At 31.0% G+C, this 24481-nt stretch overlaps 1 protein-coding gene across 1 annotated transcript in view; it reads left to right on the top strand.

Moving 5' to 3' along the window:
* Positions 1-16334: 16334 nt before the first annotated feature.
* Positions 16335-24481, top strand: part of LOC117912689 (aminopeptidase P1) — a 33861-nt gene continuing 25714 nt past the window's right edge. Inside the window, exons 1-4 of the mRNA XM_034827371.1 lie at positions 16335-16586; positions 16841-16904; positions 18308-18447; positions 24106-24390. Of these exons, the coding sequence (XP_034683262.1) occupies positions 16494-16586; positions 16841-16904; positions 18308-18447; positions 24106-24390 (582 nt within the window). The 5' untranslated portion in view covers positions 16335-16493. The remainder of the gene's footprint in view (positions 16587-16840; positions 16905-18307; positions 18448-24105; positions 24391-24481) is intronic.

Genomic DNA, 24481 nt, shown 5'->3' with positions numbered 1-24481 from the left:
ATTTTTATAGTGCTTCAACAAATTTTGCTTATGTCTACTCTTCTCAAACTCCTTTCCAAGTAGGGGTTATATCGAAGGCTTCCAACTCCGGGCCTTCGAGCTATAGACTTGGATTTAATGGCTCCAATGGACACTTATAAGTCTCTTCAAGCTCTATGCTAACTTGAAACTTCAATAAAAATATATTTGGAAAACCTTTATCTTTAATTAATGTCTCCCCTTGGAGATAAGGGTGAGTGAAATGATTGATTTTCTACAAAAGTCACATTTATAGAAACAAAAAATTTTCAAGAATAGGTATGGTAACACTTACACTCTTTTAAGTTGCAAAATATTTCACAAAAATACATCTTAATAACGTGAATCAAGTTTACTTTGATGTTGATCATGAATATGAACAAATGAACACAACTAAAAATCTTAGAGGAAAGTTTAGGAAAAACACTATAATCAAGAAAATGTTCAAAAAACACTTTAATATGACTCTTAAACCCTAACACCCGATAATGTAACCTACTTATCTAGTGAGTTGCTACCAGAACTTCTTCCTAGTAGCTTTTGGGAACATGATTTTAAAATAAAAGATTACGAGTGATTTAAAATAAATGTCTATCTTTTCTCTATACCATCTCATTTTGTTGTGGAGTATCAACCTATGGAGATTGATGGATAATGTTTTCTCTTTGTAAAAAAAAGAATTAAAAATTGATTGAAATAGTCTCTAGCATTATTGAAAAGACCACTTTAATGTTGAATGTTATAAAATATTGATAAAACAAAAAAAGCATGATCATGTAATGATTATTAAAAATATTGAGATATTTTAAAATTTTAATTTATTTTACTTATATTATTATTTTTTATTTATATTGTTAGCCAATGCATTTATATGAAAATTTTAAATTTAAAAGATAAGGAGTTTAGATAAGTAATAGCATCTCTACCAATGGTACAAAATATTCTATTATCAAAATATAGCACTTAGGGTAATGATATATTATGTGTTAAAATGACAATACCAATGTATGTGACAAATTTGACATTGGGTTTCATACACCAAAATAACATTAGTATTATATTTTGAACATATTTGTGAGTGATTTTGAATGGGGTTAACATCCTTTTCTAATGCTTTGAAGTATTTTTCTTTTTTATTTTTCTTTTAAAAAAAATTAGGTATTTGATAATTTTTCAAATATTATTTTTAAAAATTTAGAGAATCATTTAAAATGATTAATGGACAATCATTTGATAGACAATGCCTTTTTTTTTTTTTAATATCAAATTATAAAAAAAACACAATCAAAGCACTTTTTTGGTTTATAAATTTTTTTGTTAAAACATTTCTAATAAAAGTGCTAACAACAAAAGGGTTCTATACAAAAACAGTTTAATTATGACTTCCAAATGTGCTCTTATAGTACATATTAGACTAATATGTCAAAATTTTATAATTATACTTATATTTTAGTAGTTGGTTTAGAGAGTAGTTATCAATTTCAAAATGAAATTTTAATATTTGAGAATGATTTTGAGAGAGTTATAATCATTTTCTAACGTTTAAAGATATTTCCAAAAACACAATGAATCACCATTCTTAGAAAATTGCTTAATAAACTATTCTTCTAAAAAAAAAATCACATTTTAAAATATTATAAATTAAAATTTAATATTTGAAAATATTTTTAAGAGAGTTGGGATTATTTTCTAATATTTAAAAATGCTTTCATAAAAATGAGATATTTACCCAGTTTTTGAAAATTACTTTTAAAATTTTACAATTCCTATAAAATCACTTAATTAGCTATTCTTTCAAAAAGGTCGCATTTAAAACATATTATAAATTAAAATTTAATATTTGAGAATGATTTTGAGAGAGTTGTGACCATTTTCCAATACTTAAAAATGCTTTGTATTTACCAAGTTTTTGAAAATTTCTTTTAAAACACAGTGAATCTCAATTTCTAGAAAATCACTTAATAAACAATTCTTCTTAAAAAAATATTATAAATAAAAAATATGTTTAGTAAAAAATATTCTTAAATGGAATCTTAAAAAGATGTTTTGATGCTAAAGGATTGAAATTATTGTAACACCACTACATTTGATTAGCAATAGAGTAAAAAAAATTGGAATAAAGCATAATAAATAATGGCAGACTAAAAAGCTTAAATTGCAATGAAGATAATAATATTTTTCTAGCATTTGCAGGAAAGTAAAGGGATCAAAAGAAAGAAATTGAATTGACGGCAAATTCAGGAATTGAAGTGGGTAAAGAATTTGATATCTTGTAGACCCCAATTTTTGACAAACCAAAAGGTTTTAGTTTTTATTATTGTTTTGCTTGCTTTCATTGAGGAGTTGGGGAAGGGGGAGCATTTTCAGTGAGGGTGGGGGGGACGTGTCCCGGGAGGCTCCATGCATGGACATGTGGTGGACGTCAGTAGCCCACCCATGGTGGTGGGGTGAAGATGACGCACTTGCTGAGTGATGCACAGTGAAGTGGGGATGGCTTGCGAGAGAAGATAGAAACATGAGGATTTTTCAGCAGGTGAGGGGGAGATTTTGAGGGGGCTGGCTTGAGGAGACCAGAGAGCGAAGCTTCCTTGAGCTTGGTAAGTTATCGTCTCTTAACGTCTTGCTTCACCACCTGCTAATTTATGCATATTGTTTTATTGTTTGCTGTGGACATCAAGGGCCATAGGTTTGCTTTGGCGGAACATGATCATTTTACATAATATGCTCTGTTTTTTGTTCTTCTTGATACCTTGAACTCCCCTCTATGAATAACTGTTTTTTTTTTTTTTTTTAGGTTGGATTGGATGTTTGATAATTAAATTGTGGGTTCTTAATTTGTCCCACTAGTCGGTAGCCCATATATCACTCATGGGATGTGGTTTTGCCAGATAATTCCTTGAATCTCATCGTTCTTGCTCTGTTTTTTTTTTTTTTTAGTCATTTCATACCCCCCATGCACACGGCCACTTTCATCCCCCTGTGAAACCAAGGTTTGGTTAATCTTGATTTTGATGATAACAAAACAAGGTTTAAAACTAATGATCATATTTCAAGTGTAATTAGGCAAGACGACTTCCAAAGTGGCAATCCAAAGACAAATCAAGCCAAGGAGAAATCATGAAGAAGAAGACCACCTCAAAAAGAAGAGTTTTTCAATACCAAAACTTCTTAAGATCTCTTTGTAAGGTTGTTGGTGCACTAGGACTTTCATGCATTTCATTCTTTATTTATGTACCAAAATCATCTAAGAGTAATATTGTTTTAAATATCTTAAGAATTGGATGATTTCATGTTTTCAACTAAAACCTTGTGTTAAATGATTTTCAAACTTGTGTTAAAAGGTTTTAAGTTGAAAAATGTTGAGTGTTGAGCTAAAAAAATGGCTCAACCGGTTCAATTGGTCGACTAGTTGTGCTCGTCCGGTCGAGGACCAGTTGAGAAAGGCCAAAAAGTTTCTCTCTCTCCCAGTGGCCTTCTCTTCTCGGTCAAGGTTGAACCTCAACCAGTTGAGGTTTGGTCGAGGTCCGGTTGAGGCCCAATGGTCACTTTTCCAAACGGCTAATCAACCGGTCGACCCCTATCTCGACCGGTCGAACTCCCAACGGCTAGTTTGACTTTTTTTTTTTTCTATAAAAATGCTTCAATCTTCATTGTTTCAGGAGCTTAACCTTCCTAAATCATTCTTGAATATATTTGAGCCTTATAAGAGTGTTTTTGAGTGCACCATTGTTTCATAACTTGCATATCTTTAGTGCACCATTCAATCCTAGTTTTTCTTGTATCTTTAAGCCTAAAGTTCTATTACTAGGATTTTTGTGAGATCAATCTTTGTATATCTTTGAGAGGAATTTTATTAAGTGAGGGGTATCACTTAAGAGGTTGTTCAAGAGTGGGATAACTCTTGAGAAGTGTAAAGGGTGCTTGGAGCCAAAAGTCCAAGAGAGTGAATTAGAACCATAATCCAATTGTAAAGAGATTGGAAGCTTGGTTGAAGCTTCAAGATAGTGGAACCCTCACTCGGTTAGGAGGTTGAGGAGAGTAGACGTAGGTAAAGAAGTGTCGAACCACTATAAACTCTCATGTTTGCACTCTCTCTTCCCCAACTCTTTTAAATTATATGTAATTGTCTTTATTTTGTTTATTATATACTTGCATATAATTGTCTCTTATTTTTGCTTAGTTTAAATTTGTGAAAAGAGACCATTACCCTATTTACCCCCCCCCCCCCCCCTCCCCCTTTTCCCCCTCTAGGATGATTACCATAGTTTGGATTAGCTTCAAATTCCTAACACCCTCATTTCCCTCGACTTTCTCTTTCTTTTTCTTTTCCTCTTCCTCTTCCTGCACCTCTTTTCCGGTGACGCAAGGTGTGCGACCCTTTCGAACGTTAACGGAGGGCGGCGTCCACCTAGAGCTCACTTCCACCACCACCTCCCCGCTAGCCATTTACGTCACTGAATCAACCGAGATGAGGATCCAGCGCCTCATCTCCGAGAACCCAATCATCATCTTCATCCGTCCCTCCTGCCGCATGGGCCACGTCATGAAGCGCCTGTTCTCCACCATCGAAGTGGATGCCGAGAAGATCGAAGCCCTCGTCGCCGACTCCGTCGACTCCACCTCCACCGCCCCTGTCGCCCCTGCCATTTTCATCGACGACACACGTGTCGAAGGCATGGAAAGCCTCATGGCCTTCCACCTCAGTAGCCACCTCGTCCCTCGTCTCGTCGGTGGTGGAAGATTTCTTAGGGGATGATGCCCAGGTGGAGAAGTAGGCCGTGATGGGGATTGGAGGTTTGGACATGCCCATGCTAATGGATACGGGCTTGAGATGGAGCCTAGGCCCAAATGTGCTGGTGAAAGACCTCACGCTGTTCATGTTAATTACCCATATCAAGTTGGCCCATACCCATATTGAGTTCGCCTATCTGATTGCTTCAATTTTAAGTAACTTTCAAGTTTCTAATTTTCGTAATTTATTTTTTTTAAAAAAAGCTCTAATTTCTCAATAAATTTTCTAAATTCCAAATTCTAAATCCTATTTTCAAAACTTATGTCTTCAAGCAATTCTTCAAAATCCCAACTTTTAGAATTAATTCTCATGGTTTCCAATCTCACATAATTTTCCAAGCATTTCCAATTTCGAAATTTATTTCTTCAAGAAATCTCATTCCTCAAACATTTTTTTTTGAAAGTTCTAATTCTCAAGTTCATTCTTTTTTAAAATTCCACCTCCAAACAATTTTTTTTTTTTAATTCCGCTATTCACGTTCATTCGTTTAAATATTATTTTCGTTATTATTATTATTATTTCATATTTATTTATTCATTTCTTTTAAAAATTCCAAATCAATAAAGTTCAATTCTTAAAAAATCTGACCTCCAAATTTAATTTTCAATCTAAAAAATTCCACTACTCATGTTCATTTATTCAAATATTATTTTCATCATTATTATTACTATTCCGTATTTATTTATTTACTTCTCTTAAAATTTCTAAATCATTAAAGTCCAATTCTTCAAATTTTCGTTATTATTATCATTATTTCATTTATTTATTTGTTTATTTCCTTTAAAATTAAAGTTCAATTTTTTTTTAAAATTCCGTCTTTCAAATTTAATTTTCAACCTCAAAAATTTCATTATTCACGTTCATTCGTTTAAATATTATTTTCGTTATTATTATTACTATTCCGTATTTATTTATTTTTTCCTCTTAAAAATTCCAAATCATTAAAGTCCAATTCTTCAAATTTTCTTTATTATTATTATCATTATTTCATTTATTTGTTTGTTTATTTCCTTTAAAGATTCCAATCATTAAAGTTCATTTTTTTTTTAAATTCCATTTTCCAAATTTAATTTTCAATCTCAAAGATTTCATTATTCACGCTCATTCATTTAAATATTATTTTCATTATTATTATCATTATTTCATTTATTTATTTGTTTATTTCCTTTAAAGATTCCAATCATTAAAGTTCAATTTTTCTAAATTCTGTCTTCCAAATTTAATTTTCAATCTCAAAAATTCCACTATTCACGTTCCTTCGTTTAAATATTATTTTCGTTATTATTATTATTACTATTCCATATTTATTTATTTATTTTTCTTAAAAATTCCAAGTCATTAAAGTTCAATCCTTCAAAAATCTGACTTCCAAATCTAATTCTCAACCTCAAAAATTCTACTATTCACATTCATTTATTTAATGATCATTTTCGTTATTGTTATTATTCCATTCATTTACTTATTCACTTATTCATGTATTTAAAATCTCATCTCTAAATAATCTTTCGAATTTCCAATATTTAAATTCAATTTCCAATTTCTAAAATTCTAACTTTCTCAATTATGTATCCAATCGTTATTATTTTTGCCATTCTACTCATTTATTTATTCATTTGTTCGTTTATTTAAAATTTCATCTCTAAATAATTCTTTAAATTTCCAATCTCTAAGTTCAATTTCCAATTTCCAAAATTCTAACTTTCGCAATAATTTATCCAATCATTATTATTTCGTCATTATTATTATTCAATTCATTTATTTATTTGCTTATTCATTTATTTAAAATTCCATCTTTAAATAATTCTTTAAAATTCCGATTTCCAAATTTAGTTCTCTGAAATTCCAATTTTCCTATTTCCAAACTTAATTTTCAGTTTCCAATATTCCAATTCTCACATTTATTCAGTCACTCATTTATTATTATCATTTCTAAAAATTCCGCCTTCGAACGATTTCCAAGATTTCATATTTTTATAATTCAATTTTCATAGTCCCAAACTCTCAAATAATTTTCAAAATTCCAATTTTCTTCAAATTTAATTTCTAAAATTCTCATCCTTACATTTAATTCTTAAAAATCCAATTTTCAAATAATTTCTAAAACTCCAATTTTCAAATAATCTCTAAGACTCCAATTTTCAAATGAATTCCAAAAATCCAGTTTTCCCTCGAAACAGTTTTAATTTCTATTTGGTGATGCATGTGATATGTTTTGTGTTTTTTATCGTACACTAACCTCATTTTTATGATAGTGCATTGTTCGTTCGTGGCCCAGGTATGCATCCACTCCCACTCTGGTAATTCTTTATGCATGTTTTGATTCTCATATGTGCATGGTCGATTTGAGTATCCACTGATTTTCCTATTGATTGTCACGTCAGCTTCATTTTATTAGTAGAGATCCGATTTTAGGGATTTAGAGGGGTGTTACGATCTTTACCGTACCTTCCCGATAAGTAACCTGATCCTCGAGCCTAATCCGATTTTTCATAAACCACCTTTTCCAAAATAAGGAGTAACACTTAGGGTTTTCTTTCTTATTTTGTCTACCATTTTGAAAATAAAACAAAAATAAGTGGCGACTCCAAGTCATATATATATTTTTAATAAATAAAATCTTTTTAAAATAAAAAGCGAGTTCGCCATTGAGTGGGAAGCGCATGAGCCAAAATGCGGGGTCCACATATCCTTATTATTCTTTTCTTGCCCATTTCATAAGATATCAAAAAAGAATCATCGGTAAATTTGGGAATCAAAATGCGTTAAGAATCCAATAGAGTCGTAAACTTATCAGTATTAAAAAAATGATAAAATAAATAATAACGTATATATTAAATTATATGATAAGTATAATCGATATAAATATAATTAAAGATAAATTTAATATATTCTTTTTTGAACAAAATTAGTTTAAATTCCTTTAATATATTTATATTTATTTATTTTAAAAATTAAAAACTACTTTTATTAAAAAATATTTTATTATATTTTAAATAAAAAAATTAAATTGATTTATATAAAATATTTTTTTTGAGATTTAATTTTTAAATTTTATTACAAATTTGTAGTAACAACTTTTTGCTATTAACATTAATTTATTTAAATAATTAAAATTATAAAAAATATATTAATAATTTATCTTATCGAATTAATTTTAATTTATAAAATATTAAAACTTCATTTTTTTTTATATTTTAGCAAATTTTGAATAAATTTTTATTTCTAACATTTTAAAATAAAAATATTTAAAATTAAATCAAATTAAAATGATAAATATAAAAAATAAAAAATAAAAGCGAATTGATAGTAATTTTTTAAAATAAGATTAATGAGATAAATACTAAAAGTAATTAAAAATAAAAAAATAATATAAAATAAAATGGTAATATAAATTTAAATAAAAGATAAATTAAAAATAAACAATTGAGAAAACAAAAAAACAAGATGATTTTTTGGTTCCCAAATGCGCATGCTCCTCATCGCCGAGAAATCAACGATAAATCAATTCCAAATTGATATTTCACCAATATTTTGGTAATTTTACCAATTTTTTGTTCAATCAATAATAGTCAACCCCTTCGATGTTTGATATTTCTGTTAAATATCTGAATATTTGTTATTCTGGAATTATCACAAATGTATGGTCAAATAATTATGTATAATAAATAAATGAGAAGGTAAATAAATATTGAATCTTACAAACGATTGATCGAGGCTAGAGTTTGACTCTATGTTCTTAAGACGAATTTGCCTCGCACTGGTGCTTATGGTTTGTTGACAATCGTCTCCTAGGATACAACGATCACTTTCTTGTGATAGTAGCACTTCAAATCACAAGAAACAACGAATCACTTGATAACTTGAACTCTCTTAAATACCAAGCACTTGGAAGAAAGGAGAAGAAGTGGAGAAAATCGATAATGGAATGAATGAGAAATGCCGTGGGGGACCCTATTTATAGGTTTTCTATTGACTCTTAGAACAGATGTGTCTTAAATACTTGACATATCTTTTGACACAAGTTGTGTCCATTAGGAAGAGTTGAGTCTAATTGAAACGGTATGTCTTAATTTCCATTCACCAATAAATATCCCAACAATCCCCTACATGAATGGAAATTGACTTAAAAAAGGCAAATGGAAAACTAAAAAATCAAGAGAGTACAAAATTGGAAAGTGATTGCATCAGAATAGGTAGTTTGTGACTTTGAACCTTCCTTAGTGAAATACTATCGGATTACTAGCTAATTAGTGAATGTGATGTCTTGAAATGTTCAGCTATTGATGTAAATCAAGACAATAGTAGTCACATAATTCCTTTCCGGATCACCATTGATTTTCACGGTTGTGTTCATTTTGGCCCTGAACAATTCCCGGTTTCATGAGTGCTTTAGAGAATTTCAGCCCTAAAAATTCTCATAGAAACGACCCCATTTCACACTCACATAGGTGATTCCTATGGCGAGTATTCTACCATACTCCACTTGAACTCTTTCAAATTATTAGAATCATTAAAAGCATAGCTTATCCTAAACACATCTTGTATAACACTAGTTCACCATAGGAATGGGTAGGAATTTATTTTTCCTTAGTGCTCTTCACAGAGTATTTCATAATTTAGTTGTCCTCATTGAACCTAGATCTTGGGATCTCCAGTCAGCTAGGTTAGGTTTCCATTATGAAACTTTTTAGTGATAGGCTTTAATCTCATTCCTCTCGATGAACAATTTACTTGATCTCTAGACAATCTTTTAGTTAGTGGATCCGTCAGGTTGTCCTTTGACTTAACATAATAAATGGAAATAATTCCATTTGCAAGTAACTGTCTTACAGTATTATGTCTACGACAGATGTGTCGAGACTTACCTTTGTACATGCTACTTTGTGCCCTTCCAATCGCAGATTGGCTATCAAAATGTGTACATATTGCAAGCACTGGTTTTGGCCATCATGGAATGTCTTCTAGAAAATTATGAAGCCATTCTGCTTCTTCCCATGCTTTATCTAAAGCAATAAATTCATATTCCATCGTTGATCTTGCAATACATGTTTGTTTAGATGACTTCCATGATATTGTAGCGCCACCAATTGTGAATACATATCCATTTGTGGACTTTGAGTCATTCGTATAAGATATTCAATTTGCATCACCATATCCTTCTAATACGGTTGGATACCTTAAATAATGAAGTCCATAGTTTAGGGTGTATCTTAGATATCTAAGAACACTAACCAACGCCTTCCAATGGTCTTTTTCCCTTATTATTAGTGAACCTACTTAGTTTATTAACTGTGTAGGCTATGTCTGGATGCATGCAGTTCATGACATACATTAAACTACCAATGATACGAGAATATTCCAACTAGTCAATTGCTAGACCATTATTTTTAGCTAAATGCAGATTTAAATCTACTAGTGTCTTAATTGGACTATCATCATATTGGTTAAATCGTTTAAGAATTTTCTCAATGTAATGACATTGAGATAATATTAGTCCACTAGATGTCTTGGCTATTTTTATAACTTAGATCATGTCTGCGACACCTATGTCTTTCATATCTAAATAACTGGTTAGCATTTTCTAGGTAGCTTTAATGACATCATTATTGCTACCAATAATTAACACATCATCCACGTACAGACACACAATGACATACTCACTTTGGGTATTCTTTGTATATACACATTTATCACTTTCATTAATTTTAAAAGACAACATTACTTTGTCAAATTTCTCATGCCATTGTTTTAGCCCATATAGGGACTTTATCAGGTTACACACCTTCTTTTCTTGTCCAGGAGCAACAAACCCTTCAAGTTGTTCCATATATATTTATTTTTCTAACTCGCCATTTTAAAAGGTTGTCTTAACATCCATTTGATGAATTTCTAAATTATGCAATGTTGCGATTGCAATTAACACTCTAATAGATGTTATTCTTGTAACTGGTGAATATGTATCAAAGAAATCAAGGCTTTCCTTTTTTTTTAAATCCTTTGGCTACCAATCTAGCCTTGTACTTATCTATTGTTCCATCAAGCTTCATATTTTTCTTGAAGATCCATTTGCAACCCAAATGTTTATTTCCTGGTGGTAAATCCACCAATTTCCATGTGTGGTTATGCATGATGGATTTGATAGTCTCTTTCCAAAATGGGGCTTCTGGTGTTGACATTGCTTCTTTGAATGTCTTGGGTTCGTTATCTAACATCTAAGTTAGATAATCTGGGCCAAAAGACTTTGTCTTCATGGCTTTCTTACTACGTCTTGATTCTTCCTCATTTTGATGATTATCATTTGTAGTATCATAAGTTCTCTTATTTGAACTTACTTTTTGTTTTTCTTTACAAGGAAAAATATTCTCAAAAAATAATGCATTCCTAGACTCAATAATTGTATCTTTATGTAAATCAGGAATGCCAGACTTATATACAAAAAAACGATATGCATTTCTATTGTTTGCATATCCAATAAATATACAATCAATAGTTTTAGGCCCAATATTAACTTGTTTAGGTTTTGGCACTCCTATTTTAGCCAAACACTCCCACACTTTCAAATATTTGTAAGAGGGTTTGTGACATTTCCATAACTCATATGAGGTTACATCCTTATTCTTGTGTGGTATCTTGTTAAGAATGTGGTTTGCAGCAAGGAAGAAAATGTCGTCGAAATATCGTGTATTGAAGGGTATCTATCGATCCGACGATATTTCAGGATAAATCTCGAGAAATCGACGACATTTTTCCTGATATATCGCATGGTCAACGCGGGTCAACGAAAGTCAAACACGCTACAATGCTGTCAATGTGCTATAGTGCCCCCCTCCATTTGCTTTCGAGGGGATTTGAAACCCAAACCAGGGTTCACCCACTTACCATCTGGGCTAACTTGCCATTTGATATATAATGTGCAATAAATTTATATATACTTAAACTCATTATATAAAGAAAATATTAAAAGAATATTTTCAAGAGCAAATTAATTATAATTATTTTATAATTAAATGCAAAATCTTTTAATTAATTACCAAAAATATAAAAATTATATAATTTTCTTCATAATGTTTTTAATATCATTAATAATTAATTAAATATTAAAAAATTATATATATATCATAATTTATTTTATATTGTTTAATACAATTGAATTAAATGGATCATATTTTAATATTAATATATATTTTAAAATTAGACATATTATAATCAAATATCATAATATTAGGTGTAATTTAATAATAAATGTACACTTACAAAATTCATATTTTTATCGATGCATACGATATTATTATCAAATATGATAAATCATGTTATACATATATCAAAATTTTCAATAAAATAAGTTTAAAATGTCTATTATACTTCTAATTATATTATTATGAGGTTTTCCTTACATTTTCATGAGTTTTTAACAATTTTAAACTTACCGATATTTTTTTCCAAAATATCCGTCGATATATCTCCGATATATCCGTAAAATTGAAGTACCGATATATCCGTAATTACCGATATTTTCATATTTGGTTTGCAGAAAGAATTGCTTCGCCCCATAAGTTTTGGGGTAGACTCGAACTTATCAACATAGCGTTCATTATTTCCTTTAATGTATGACTTTTGCGCTTAGCAACATGATTCGATTGAGGTGAATAAGGAGCAGTAGTTTGGTGGATTATTCCATGTTTTGAATAAAATTCTCCAAAAGGAGCTTCATACTTTCCACCTCTATCACTTCTTATTGCCTTAATATTTCTGCTAAGTTGATTTTCAACCTCATTCTTTTAGTGTTTAAACACATCTAAGGCCTCATATTTGCTTCTTAGCAAATACACATAATAGTATCTTGTACAATCATCTATAAAGGTAATAAAATACATTTTCCCTTTTCTTGTTTGTACAAACTTTAAGTCACAGATGTCACTATGAATTAAATCCAGAGGTTCTGTGTTCCTTTCAATTGAATGAAACGGTGACTTAGCCATCTTGGCTTCCACACACACTTCACATTTATGTTTAAAATCAATGCTAAAAGAAGGCAACAAAGTCATGTTAATCAACATTTTTAAAGTTTTATTGTTAACATGTCCTAACCTATCATACCAAAAAGTAAAAGACTCAATCAAGTAAACAGAAGTACTTACTTTATTATTATTGAAATCACGCGTAATGGTCATTACATTCATATTAAATAGGTCATTGGTCATATACCCCTTGCCCACATACATCCCATTTTTCATGAATACAAATTTGTCAGACTTGAAAACTAACTTGAACCCATTTTTGCTAAGCATAGAACCAGAAACAAGATTCTTACGAATATCAGACACATGTAGCACATCTGTGAGAACAAGTTCTTTTCCAGAAGTCATTTTTAGCACCACTTTTCCAATTCCCACAACCCTAGATGTGGTAGAATTTCCCATAATCAAATTTCTACCATTGATTGGTACATATGTAGAGAACATGTTTCTTTCTCCACAAACATGACGGGTGGCGGCACCTGTGTCAACCCACCATTCGTTTGGGTTATCTACCATGTTGGCTTCAAACAGTACTAATGCAGAAAACATGTTTGCCAACTCCTTTTCCTCAGTCACATGTGCTTTATTTTCCTTACTTTGTCATTTCAAGCGACAATCCTTGGCCCTATGGTCTTAATTATTGCAAATGTAACACTTCGTAGCAAGCTTCTCATATTTGTTCTTCCCTTGACTTGGACCTTCACCAAAGTGCTTTCTCTTTTTATTAGCCTTTGGTTCCACCAAGTTTGCCTTGGACTCCATAGGATGTTTTCCTACTTTCTTCTCAGAGACACAATTATCTTCCTCAATTTTCAGTCTCACAATCAAGTCCTCAAGCCCCCATTTCCTTACGCTTGTGTTTCAGATAATTCTTGAAGTCTTTCCAAGATGGTGGTAACTTTTCAACAATTGCCGCAACTTGAAAGGACTCACTTAATTCCATCTTCTCAACATGTAATTCATGCAAAATTATTTGAAGCTCTTGGACTTCGCTTGTCATTGTCTTGGAGTCAACCATTTTGTAATCTAGAAATCTGCCAACTATGAATTTTTTCATGCCAGCATTTTCAGTCTTGTATTTCTTCTCCAAAAACTCCCATAGCTCCTTGGTTGTCTTCATTTGACTATACACATTATACATCGTGTTAAGTCCATTGAGGATGTAATTTTTGCATAGAAAATCTGAATGTTTCCATGTTTCAACTACTGCCACAATTTGCTTGTCAGTCTTTCCCTCATTTAAGGTAAGTGCATCTTCATGCAACACTTTGGGCAAGTTAAGTGTTGTGAGATAAAACATCTTTTGTTGCCACCACTTGAAGTCCAACCCAGTGAATTTCTCTGGTTTCTCACCATGGGTAGTAGTAGGTGTAACAACAGGGGTATAAATATTATTTGTAAAGGCCATGTTATTAACTGTATTAAAAACACAGATATAAGCAAAGATTAAAAAGAAATTCGTATTAAGATTGTTATTATGGAATTATCACAAATGTATGGTCAAATAATTATGTATAATAAATAAATGAGAAAGTAAGTAATTATTGAATCTTATAAACAGTTGATCGAGACTAGAGTTTGACTCTATGTCCATAAGACGAATTTGCCCCGCACTGGTGCTTACGATTTGTTGACAATCGTCTCCGATGATACAATGATCACTTTTTTTGTGATAGTGGCACTCCAAATCACAAGAAACAATGAATCACGTGATGACTTGAACTCTCTTGAATACTAAGTACTTGAAAGAAAGGAGAAGAAGTGGAGAGAATTGATGATGAAATGAATGAAAAATGTCATGGGGGCCCCTATTTATAGGTTTTATGGTAACTTTTAGAAGAGATGTGTCTTAAATACTTAACATATCATTTGACACAAGTTGTATCTATTAAGAAGAGTTGAGTCTAATTGAAACGGTATGTCTTAATTTCCATTCACCTATAAATATCCCAACAATATTTTCATCTATAATTAAATCATTCGACCATCTTAATGTTGGATGTAAAAAAATATTGATAAATACAAAAAGAAAAAAAGAAAAAAAGGCATGAACATATAATGATTATTAAAAATATTAAGATATTTTAAAATTTTAATTTATTTTACTTATTATTATTATTTATTTATATTGTTAGCTAATGCATTTATATGAAAATTTTAAATTTAAAAGATCACGAGACCCACGTGGCAATGATATATTATGTGTTAAAATGATATTACCAATGTGACAAATTTGGTATTGGGTTTCAAATACCAAAATAACATTATTACTATATTTTGAACCTATTTGTGAGTGATTTTGAATGGGGTTAACACCTTTCAAATGTTTATATGTATTTTTTTTTCTTTTTTAACAAAAATAAGGTATTTGACAATTTTTTTTAAATTATTTTCAAAAATTTAGAAAATCACTTAATTGATTCATGGACAATCATTTGATAGATGATGTTTTTTTTTTTTTTTTGTTATATAACACATTATAAAAAAACAATCAAAATAATTTTTCAATTTATAATTTTTTTTTTTGTGAAAACGTTTATAATAAAAGTGTCACATATAAAAACAATTCAATCATGACTTCCAAATATACTCATATATTGCATATTGGAATAATATATCAAAATTTTATAATTATACTTATACTTTAATAATTGCTTTAGAGAGTGATTATTAATTCTAAAAAGGAATTTTAATATCTAATAATGATTTTGAGAGGATTATGATCGTTTTTTAACATTTAAAAATGCTTCCATAAAAACGAGGCATTTATAAAGTTTTTGAAAATTCCTTTTAAAACATGGGGATCATGATTTCTAGAAAATCACTTAATAGACAATTCTTCTAAAAAAAAGTCACATTTAAAAATATTATAAATTAAAATTTAATATTTGAAAATAATTTTAAGAGAATTGTAATTATTTTCTAATATTTAAAAATGCTTTCATAAAAATGAGATATTTACCAAGTTTTCGAAAATTATTTTTAAAACTTAGTGAATTACGATTCCTAGAAAGCCACTTAATTAAGTGTTCTTTTAAAAAAATTATATTTAAAAAATATTATAAATTAAAATTTAATATTTGATAATGATTTTGTGAGAATTGTGACCATTTTCCGATATTTAAAAATGTTTTGTATTTGTCAAGTTTTTGAAAATTACTTTTAAAATAGAGTAAATCTCAATTCCTAAAAAATTACTTAATAAACTATTCTTCGATATTATAAATAAAAATATTTTAGTAAAAAATATTCTTAAATGAAATATTAAAAAGATGTCTTGACGTTAAAGGATTGCAATTATTCGAACACCACTACATTTGATTCGCAATAGAGTAAAAAAAAAGGAATAAAGCATAAAAAATGAAAAATAATGGCAGACTAGAAAAAAAAAAAAGCCTAAATTGCAATGAAGCTAATAATATTTTTCTAAAGAATTTGATATCTGAATTATTCTTATCTTGCACATTTCTCGAAGGGAACCATTTGCCAGAAGATATCCAAAAAGAATCATCGGTAAATTTGGGAATTAAAATGCGTTAAGAATCCGATATACTCGTGGACTTATCGAGTACTATAAATATCAAACTTAACAGGCTTAGTGCTCTGCTCATTTCTCTGTTCGAAATTATCATCAAAATCAGGGAGAGGAGATCGAAGAAGGCGGCATGGCGGACATTCTCGCTGCTTTGAGGTCTCTGATGGCTTCTCACTCTCCGCCCTTGGATGCCTTGGCCGTCCCTTCTGAAGATTACCATCAGGTCAACTCTCTGTCTTTCTCTACAGTTCGGATATGATTAATCTCTGCTTTCGAATTGGACGATCGTTTTTTCGAAACCCTAGATTCATTTTACATTCCAGTAAAATTTTTATTCTCTTGATCGCATTTTTTGTTCATTTTCACAAGGCATTTCTTTCTTTATTTTATTTTATTTTATTTTTTTAAATGTTTCGAGTTTGTGTCAGTTTGGTGATTGTTAAGTTTTCTGTGTTTTATGTTGGATTATGGTTGCAGAGCGAGTACGTATCTGCAAGGGACAAAAGGCGCGCATTCGTTTCGGGATTCACCGGAAGTGCTGGTCGGTTCAAATTTCAAATCTGAAATCATTATCATACTGAGTTGCTTTATTCTATTTTAAATATAAATTTTGTAAAAGGCAACTTGGATTAGTAAGCGGCCAGTTATCATGTCTCTTTGAGTTTGTATTTGATAAATGGAGCAATTCAATATCCTTACTACTGATCTTTGTCTAAGATTGATCCCCACAACCATAGGTTTGGTTTGTAAAATTTTTGGTTTCAGCTCATATCTTTTGGGTTCTAACTACACATTAATTCTCAGTTTTTCCTTAGCATCTTATATTTTCAAATTAGAAAGTATTGGGGGCTTGAGATAGAAATTGTACCAACAAAGTGACTTGTTTTGTGTATTGTCTAACTTTTGTTATTTTTCAACTACTTCATTCTGCCTCTTGTGGGCTACCACAACCGAAATGAATTTTTGGGTGCATGGGGATTTTAATGGTTCAAGATCTTTTCTTCTGTTTCTGGACTTCATATCTTTTAATTCTATTTTTTGTTCTGTCATTTGGCCCTAGGCAATGCCTATCTTGCATGTACAGATCACCTTCTATTATAAAATTGTAGTTTATGAGGAAAAGTTAAAAGGTTTTGTGGGTCTAATTGATGACCTGATTTCATAATATTCCATTATTGTAGTGCTGGTTACAGGAATATGGTCCTTTGGGATTGTAATTGAGGGCAATTTCAATTCTAGTTTCATTATTTGGTTGTTTTATGTATTTTTAGATTTGGTTTTCAATTTCATTCATATCTAAATACACAGTTCCACAAAATTAACAAGAATTTTGTTAAAATTGGAATACCAAATTGGGTTCATCTTAATGCAACCAACAAAATCTTAGAAAAATTCTTACTGCTTTGTTAATAAGCGTGTATGCAAATGTATACTACACCTCAGCATCAGGTGATGCAAAGCCAAAGGCATCTTGTCTTAGTCAAGGAAGTACAAATTGCAATACTATGCTTAGAAGAGCCTAGTCTTGACAGAATAGGGTTTTTCTGGTAGCAAGGATGGTGTCAATTGTTACCTCAGTACTTATTTATATGTTTTGGGTGCAAGCATGCAATTCAGCAGGCTTCCTAATTTCTGGAGCTGGTTTGATTTAAATGCTCGTGTGGGATGCACCAAGTGAGGGATCCATAAAAACTTGGCTGGAATTCTAACACTATACAGATTGGCACCTTCATTTGTTGATCATGCAGATTTGCTGATTCCTGTGTTGACATGGAACTGAGATGTATCTCACTGAATCACAAGCATTGATCAACTTCAATTTTTTATCCATAATTTACTTTTAAATTTCTGAACCTGATCACCTTAGTTGGATTAAATTACGATTAACTTAGCCTGGTGTTTTTCTTATTATTCATATTTATCTGTTTTTGGAATTTCATTCAGGCTTGGCACTTATTACCATGAATGAAGCACGGTTATGGACCGATGGACGATACTTCTTGCAGGCATCACAGGAGCTAAGCGACCAGTGGAAACTCATGCGCCTTGGAGAAGACCCTGGTGTAGATATCTGGATGGCAGATGTGAGTCACCTTTTGTTAAAGTTCCTTTAAGATTATTTTCTAAAGCTAAGGGCTGTGTAGCGTAATATACTGAAAGAGGTCTCCTCTGTTTGAAGAATCATGTTGGGCCCCAAAATCCTGGTCACATGTCTGTCACTCCTAGGATGTGTCTAAAAATTATTTTCAGTTGGGGGTCAAACACTCAATGGTCGCAGAACGTGGCCTATTTTGCTGTACTGGAGAGACTAGTGTAGTTTAAGAAAAAGAACTATAGTAAGAGGAGTAAGACGAGTCATATACGGGAAGTATACAGGATACATCAAAAGTGTATGTGAGGAGAAATGATATAGAGAGGAAAAGAAACATGCAATATTCTATTGAGTTTCTCATATGGGTTGAAACCCAAGAGGCCTATTGCCCCCATGCTTAATGACATGTAACGCCATGTGGGGGTTCTAGATACTATTTTTGGGTTCCATATTATCATTTGTAATAAGTTTCTTCCAGTTACTCACATCCATTTTTTCTCTTAGAAACTTAGTTGACATCCTTAATTTTTCTCTTAGAGATAATCATGCTGTTTAGATTTCACCAACTTTATTGGTATGAACTTTTTATTTTTTGTTTTCTTTGGTTTATTTTGGTGATAGTTCATTGCTGTAGGATTTTTTAGATTTTATAGAAGATTTACTTCTGTTGTGTAATGAGATGAGAGATTAAAAAGAAAAAAGAAAAAAGAAAAAAGAAAAAAGAGAAGAGTGAAAAAAAAATATAGATCCTTGGTAATCACACCTTAGGAGATTGGATAGCCACTAAATTTTGACTAATTTTATTCATTAAAGTTGGAAGACTACACAATTTTATATGTAATTTTATTTATTAAAATCGAAAGACTACATAAATTTACATAGATGTATTTTTTGTAGGCCACAAGAGATATATATTGAAGGCGCTTGAATAAAGACAAAACAAAGTACACATGTTATATACAAATGTCGCCAAGACCGGAAAATAAAAGAGGAGAGAGATAAAACAAAACCATTCCTCTCCTATCTATGAGCTAAGCTAATCTACACATCCTATCATGGTCAAAGAGTGATCATTAATATATCATTTGGCTTGATTCACAAAAGTATTCATAAAAGAGCGTTTAATTGGTTGTTCAAATTGCTCCAAATTTTTGAAAGCCCCCTTTTCTTTCTCTCCTTCCATAGAGTCCAATAGACACAAAGGAGCGACTTTCTTATTTTTTTTCGTTTCTTTTGATGAAAGATCCATGCTAACTCAACTGAGTTCTTGTTACTGTCGAGTGCATCACTCATACTACCTCAAACAGAGAGAACAATAGCTGCCATAAAATACTTGCTGTAGGTTAATGAAGGAGCAAATGATCGGTTCATTCATCCCCTACCTTGGACTTGTTTAAGCGACATAATCCTTCCCCTCCTTTTAAGTATGATCTATTGTCAAAATTCTTCCCCTATCTTGAACATATCTTGGACACATCTAACTGGCCACTAGGAGACTTAGAGGGGCCATATAGGATTACTAAGGCTAAAGAGCCCACCCTCCATTAGGCCTGACATCCATCAAATTTCTGTTTTCGACAGAGAAAGCTGGCTCCTCCATTGCATGTGCAGAGAGCCTTGACTATGGAAATGACACTTGTTTTCCTCTTTTTACACGCTTCTTTTCTTTAGGCACCACTTCCCCAACAACGTGTGCAATCCCCTCACAATCATCCATGACCTTCATATCTCTGCACCTCTCCGTAGAGACCACTGTTGTTAACCATGCGGGACCTCCCACCATAATTGAATGGCAAAGATAGAGGCCCCAACCATAGCGTGCAACATACTAGGTGCCTTCCTCTCATTGGGCTTGACAAGGATCCTAAGCCATTGTAGATGGCGCATCTCAGCTCCTCATCCATTGCCACGAATCCTTTGTAAGCATCAGCTAGCCTTTTGAATAACTCTCTTCCCCTCAAATATAGAGGCAACCCGATCACTCACCCATATTTTTGTAGCACAAACCCCTTCCCTTAAGTTTTTGTACCAAGAATTTGGGTAAATTCCATATAAGAACCTTGGGTAAGTTCCATTTTTGATCCTTGCAATAAGATTACTTGATTTGAGGGATCCTTTTTTGATTAGTAACTTAATTTAAGAGATTTTTTAACCCTTTTTTTGTATGTATATTGTAAAAAAAAATGTAATGAAATATACGGGAGATTATTTTTCATCACACATAACACACACACAGGGTTCAAAATCTCGGTCGATACCGGTACGACTCGACCGAGTCATATCCGCCTCGACCATGGCCGGTACCGGACCGATACCCGAGTTGGATATTTTGTTAGCTTGTGAACAAATTCAGTGGAGTAGAAATGGTGGAGAAGATGAGAGGATCTAAACCCACGAAAATGAAAAATACAAATTACAAAGAGTTAGAACCCTGCATCTTGGAGTCGTTGGCAAGGTCGAAGAAGCACTCCTGCTTGTTCGGATCCCCCAAGTTCCCGCCGGAGATGGAACTGAGCGACATCAGGAGGAGGCAGAGTCGCCGGACTCCGGCACCGCTGTTGTCGACGGAGAACGACGGTGAGGTGGCTGATGGAAGTGGGAGAAGAGAGAAAGCGGGCCTGCGGAGGAGCTGCGAGACTCGTGGGTTTAAAGGAGAAAGTGATGGGTGTTTGACTGCCAGTTGAGGGTTATGAGTATAGATAAGTATTTGAATTTTAAATAGTATGTATTTGTTTTTTTTAAGTAGATAATGAGTATTTGGTGGGGATTTGGATTTTAAATAATTTGATGAAAATTATAATGATAAAAAATGAATAATGAATATTAGAATTATATCAAATAAATAGGAAATGAATATTTATATAAAAATTAAAATTAATGAATATATTTTATAAAAAAAATTATATTTATTTTTTTAAAGATGAATCATGGTTTTATTTTTTTAATAATTAAAAATATTTAAAAAAAATTCAAAATATTTAATTTAAACAATTTTTTATAAAAAAAAAATTGCTTTTTATTATTTTCATCTTCAATAAGAAACATTTATTATCAAGTGATTAAATTAAAATATTTTTAGAGATTTTTAATATTATTATAAATCATCCTAAAAATATGCTTTTATTATAATTTGAATAATTTTAATATAATAGAAGTTTATTTTATTAATTTTTTACTCTACTTATTTGTATTTAACTTTTTAATAATTTTCATAATTTTTTAAAATTATTTTGAGCTCTTAAATTAGATTTTTTGCGTATCACCCAATACCGATCCGAGATACCGAGACAGATGTGCCTCAAGACTTCCCGAGTCAATGACCGATACCGCGACTTTAAACTATACACACACACACATATAATTGTTTTCCCTTAGCATTATTTGGCCATTTAGGCACCTTTGTATATATTGTTTATACCTTTGTTCGGCTTTTGTTAGGTGCTTTAATATATTCTATCTTTGCTTATCAAAAAAAAAAAAAAAAAAATGAGGACAAAAAAACCATCAACATATGGGAAACATTGTCCTTGGAATACATTTGGTTTATGAGTATCTTGACTTGGGAATAGGCATCTTATATTCAAGTATAAGATTACCATGTTTGTGCATATTACGTAGAAAGTAATAGTTTCCTTAGATATGAGCAAGGATGAAAAGATCAATCTTTTTAGTGATTGAAATTTTATGAAACTGAGCATCCTGGTATGGCAACTGGGGTACTAGTAAAATCTGCAAAAAATCACTGAAATAGTGTTGAAAAATTGACACTATGGAAATATTGGGGAAAGGCAAAAAATGCAGCTTGTTGTGCCAAAAGATTAGCAAAGTATATATATTTAAAAGTCAAGGCTTCTTGTAGCCTGATTTCAGAAAAATATCTTAGAATTAGATGGAAATGTGATTTGGAAAGAATACTGTCATTTTAAATTAAATAATATATTTATTTATTTTAGATAAATAAAAAGGTTTGAAAAGCTCATCATTTTCACAAGAAAAGATATTACAAATGCTTGTTAAAGAATTGTGATAAAAATATTAAACAAAAATTTAGCATGTATGGGTTTAAAATTGTTTCTATCTTAATTCAATTATCAACACTTATACAAATTTAGAGGGTATCGTTAAAAAATGTGATAAAAAAATTTAAATCTAATTCTCATTTTCATTGAAATGTTCATTTATAATATAAAAATAATACCGTATTCGGTTTTCAATTATCTCAAATTTTAGTTCAATTATGTGATAAAAAATCATCCTAATTATGTATCATTTTAGATTTTCTAAATTTGCATTTTAGTGAATTAATATAATGTGCTTAGCAAAGACAAATTGTATAATTACTAGAAAAATAATCTTAAAATGAAATATTTACAATCAACTATTTAAAAATAAAATAGAAAAGATAAAATTTTATTGTTCTTTGCTTTTGCCAATATGATATTGACTAATTGTAAGAAGTTTTTCTTGTATATATTAACAATTATGAAAATATGTACAATATGTATATATTATCATTCATGAAAATGTTTTTATATCCATATTAGTATTCAATATTCATGTTTTACCATCAACACATTATACCAAATAACACTAATTTTATCATACATATTTAATATAAAAACTAGTTTAGTTTGTATTTGGCTTTACCCAAACTTTCTAGTTTACCCCAACATTCCCCACCTGTATGACTGTTGCTGAGCAGTCTTTGGATCATAATATATGAATGGGCTAGGAATTCTTGAATTTGCTTGCCTGTATTATTTGTTGTTTTATCATTTCTCAAAGTTTCAACCAAAATTTTCATGTTTTTTCTGTTAATCTCCATGGTTTCTTTTATTTTTACTTATATTTTAAAATTGAACCATTGATATTTTGTGGATATTGATAAGGTATTTTCATCCTTGGATATGAGATTCTCTCAAATTTAGGGAAATATTGTACCTATGGAGGATTTGGTGTTTTCTTTTTATTCCCATCTTCAGGCAACAATGATAAAAGGAAGGAGGACAATCTTTTGTTTGTTTTTATTTATTTATTTATAACTAGATTTAATCATTATAATGTTTCTTTGGGTTTACTATGTAAACTTATGTCAATTCCTAAGTTGTTCTCAAAATAACCAAATTTTATAATAGAAATAAAATTTGACTGGAGTTTCAAATTCCCAACTTTAGCCAAGCCTTATAATGGAAATCTTTACGTTCCTGGAATTTATTTTTAGAGATATGATTTCAGTATTGAAGTTTGATGCTTGTGAACTGAATGCAACCTCAGAGAACAAGAAACTACACAATTATGTCACCAGCAGATTTTTAACTTCTCTTAGTCCTTGACATAGAAAAATTCATTCTTATATCCGGCGATGATCTGCTAAAATTCTAAGGATTTATATTTTTACCTCTGTTGAAATAAGGTTTGGAATAATGCATTCCTATAGACAACCATAATAGTTCAGGCTGAAATCACTTATTTCCATAAGTTACTTATCAATAATGCCTTTTGATGGTTTAGCTTAGTTGAAAGATAGCTATGATTGTTGGACTACTTGTCATTTTTTAGTTCTTTGAATTTTTATCAAATTTTAGTTTTGTTTGTTATAATGTAATAGAAAACCATATTAAAGTGGAAACTTTTTATGTGCTTTTGTTAGAATCTGCCAAACAATGCAGCTGTTGGTATTGATCCTTGGTGCATATCAGTGGATACTGCACAAAGATGGGAGCGTGCTTTTACCAAAAAACGGCAAAAGCTGGTCCAAACATCCACAAACTTGGTAGATGAAGTTTGGAAAAATCGGCCACCAGCTGAAACTAATCCTGTCATTATACAGCCACTAGAATTCGCTGGTCGTTCTGTAGCTGATAAGTTGGAGGATTTGAGAGAAAGGCTCATGCAGGAGAAAGCTCAGGGTATAATTATCACAGCGCTTGATGAGGTAAGTTCATCTTGTTCTTGCTTAATATTTGCAATTCTGTTGTTTCGAGATTGAGAATCTATTCATTCTCAGGGACCTTCCAGTTTAAATT

Source organism: Vitis riparia, chromosome 4 (genome assembly GCF_004353265.1).
Source record: "Vitis riparia cultivar Riparia Gloire de Montpellier isolate 1030 chromosome 4, EGFV_Vit.rip_1.0, whole genome shotgun sequence".
In the NCBI taxonomy this organism is placed as follows: domain Eukaryota; kingdom Viridiplantae; phylum Streptophyta; class Magnoliopsida; order Vitales; family Vitaceae; genus Vitis; species Vitis riparia.
Note: the sequence above shows the minus strand (reverse complement) of the source record. Positions and strands in the feature narration are given on the sequence as shown.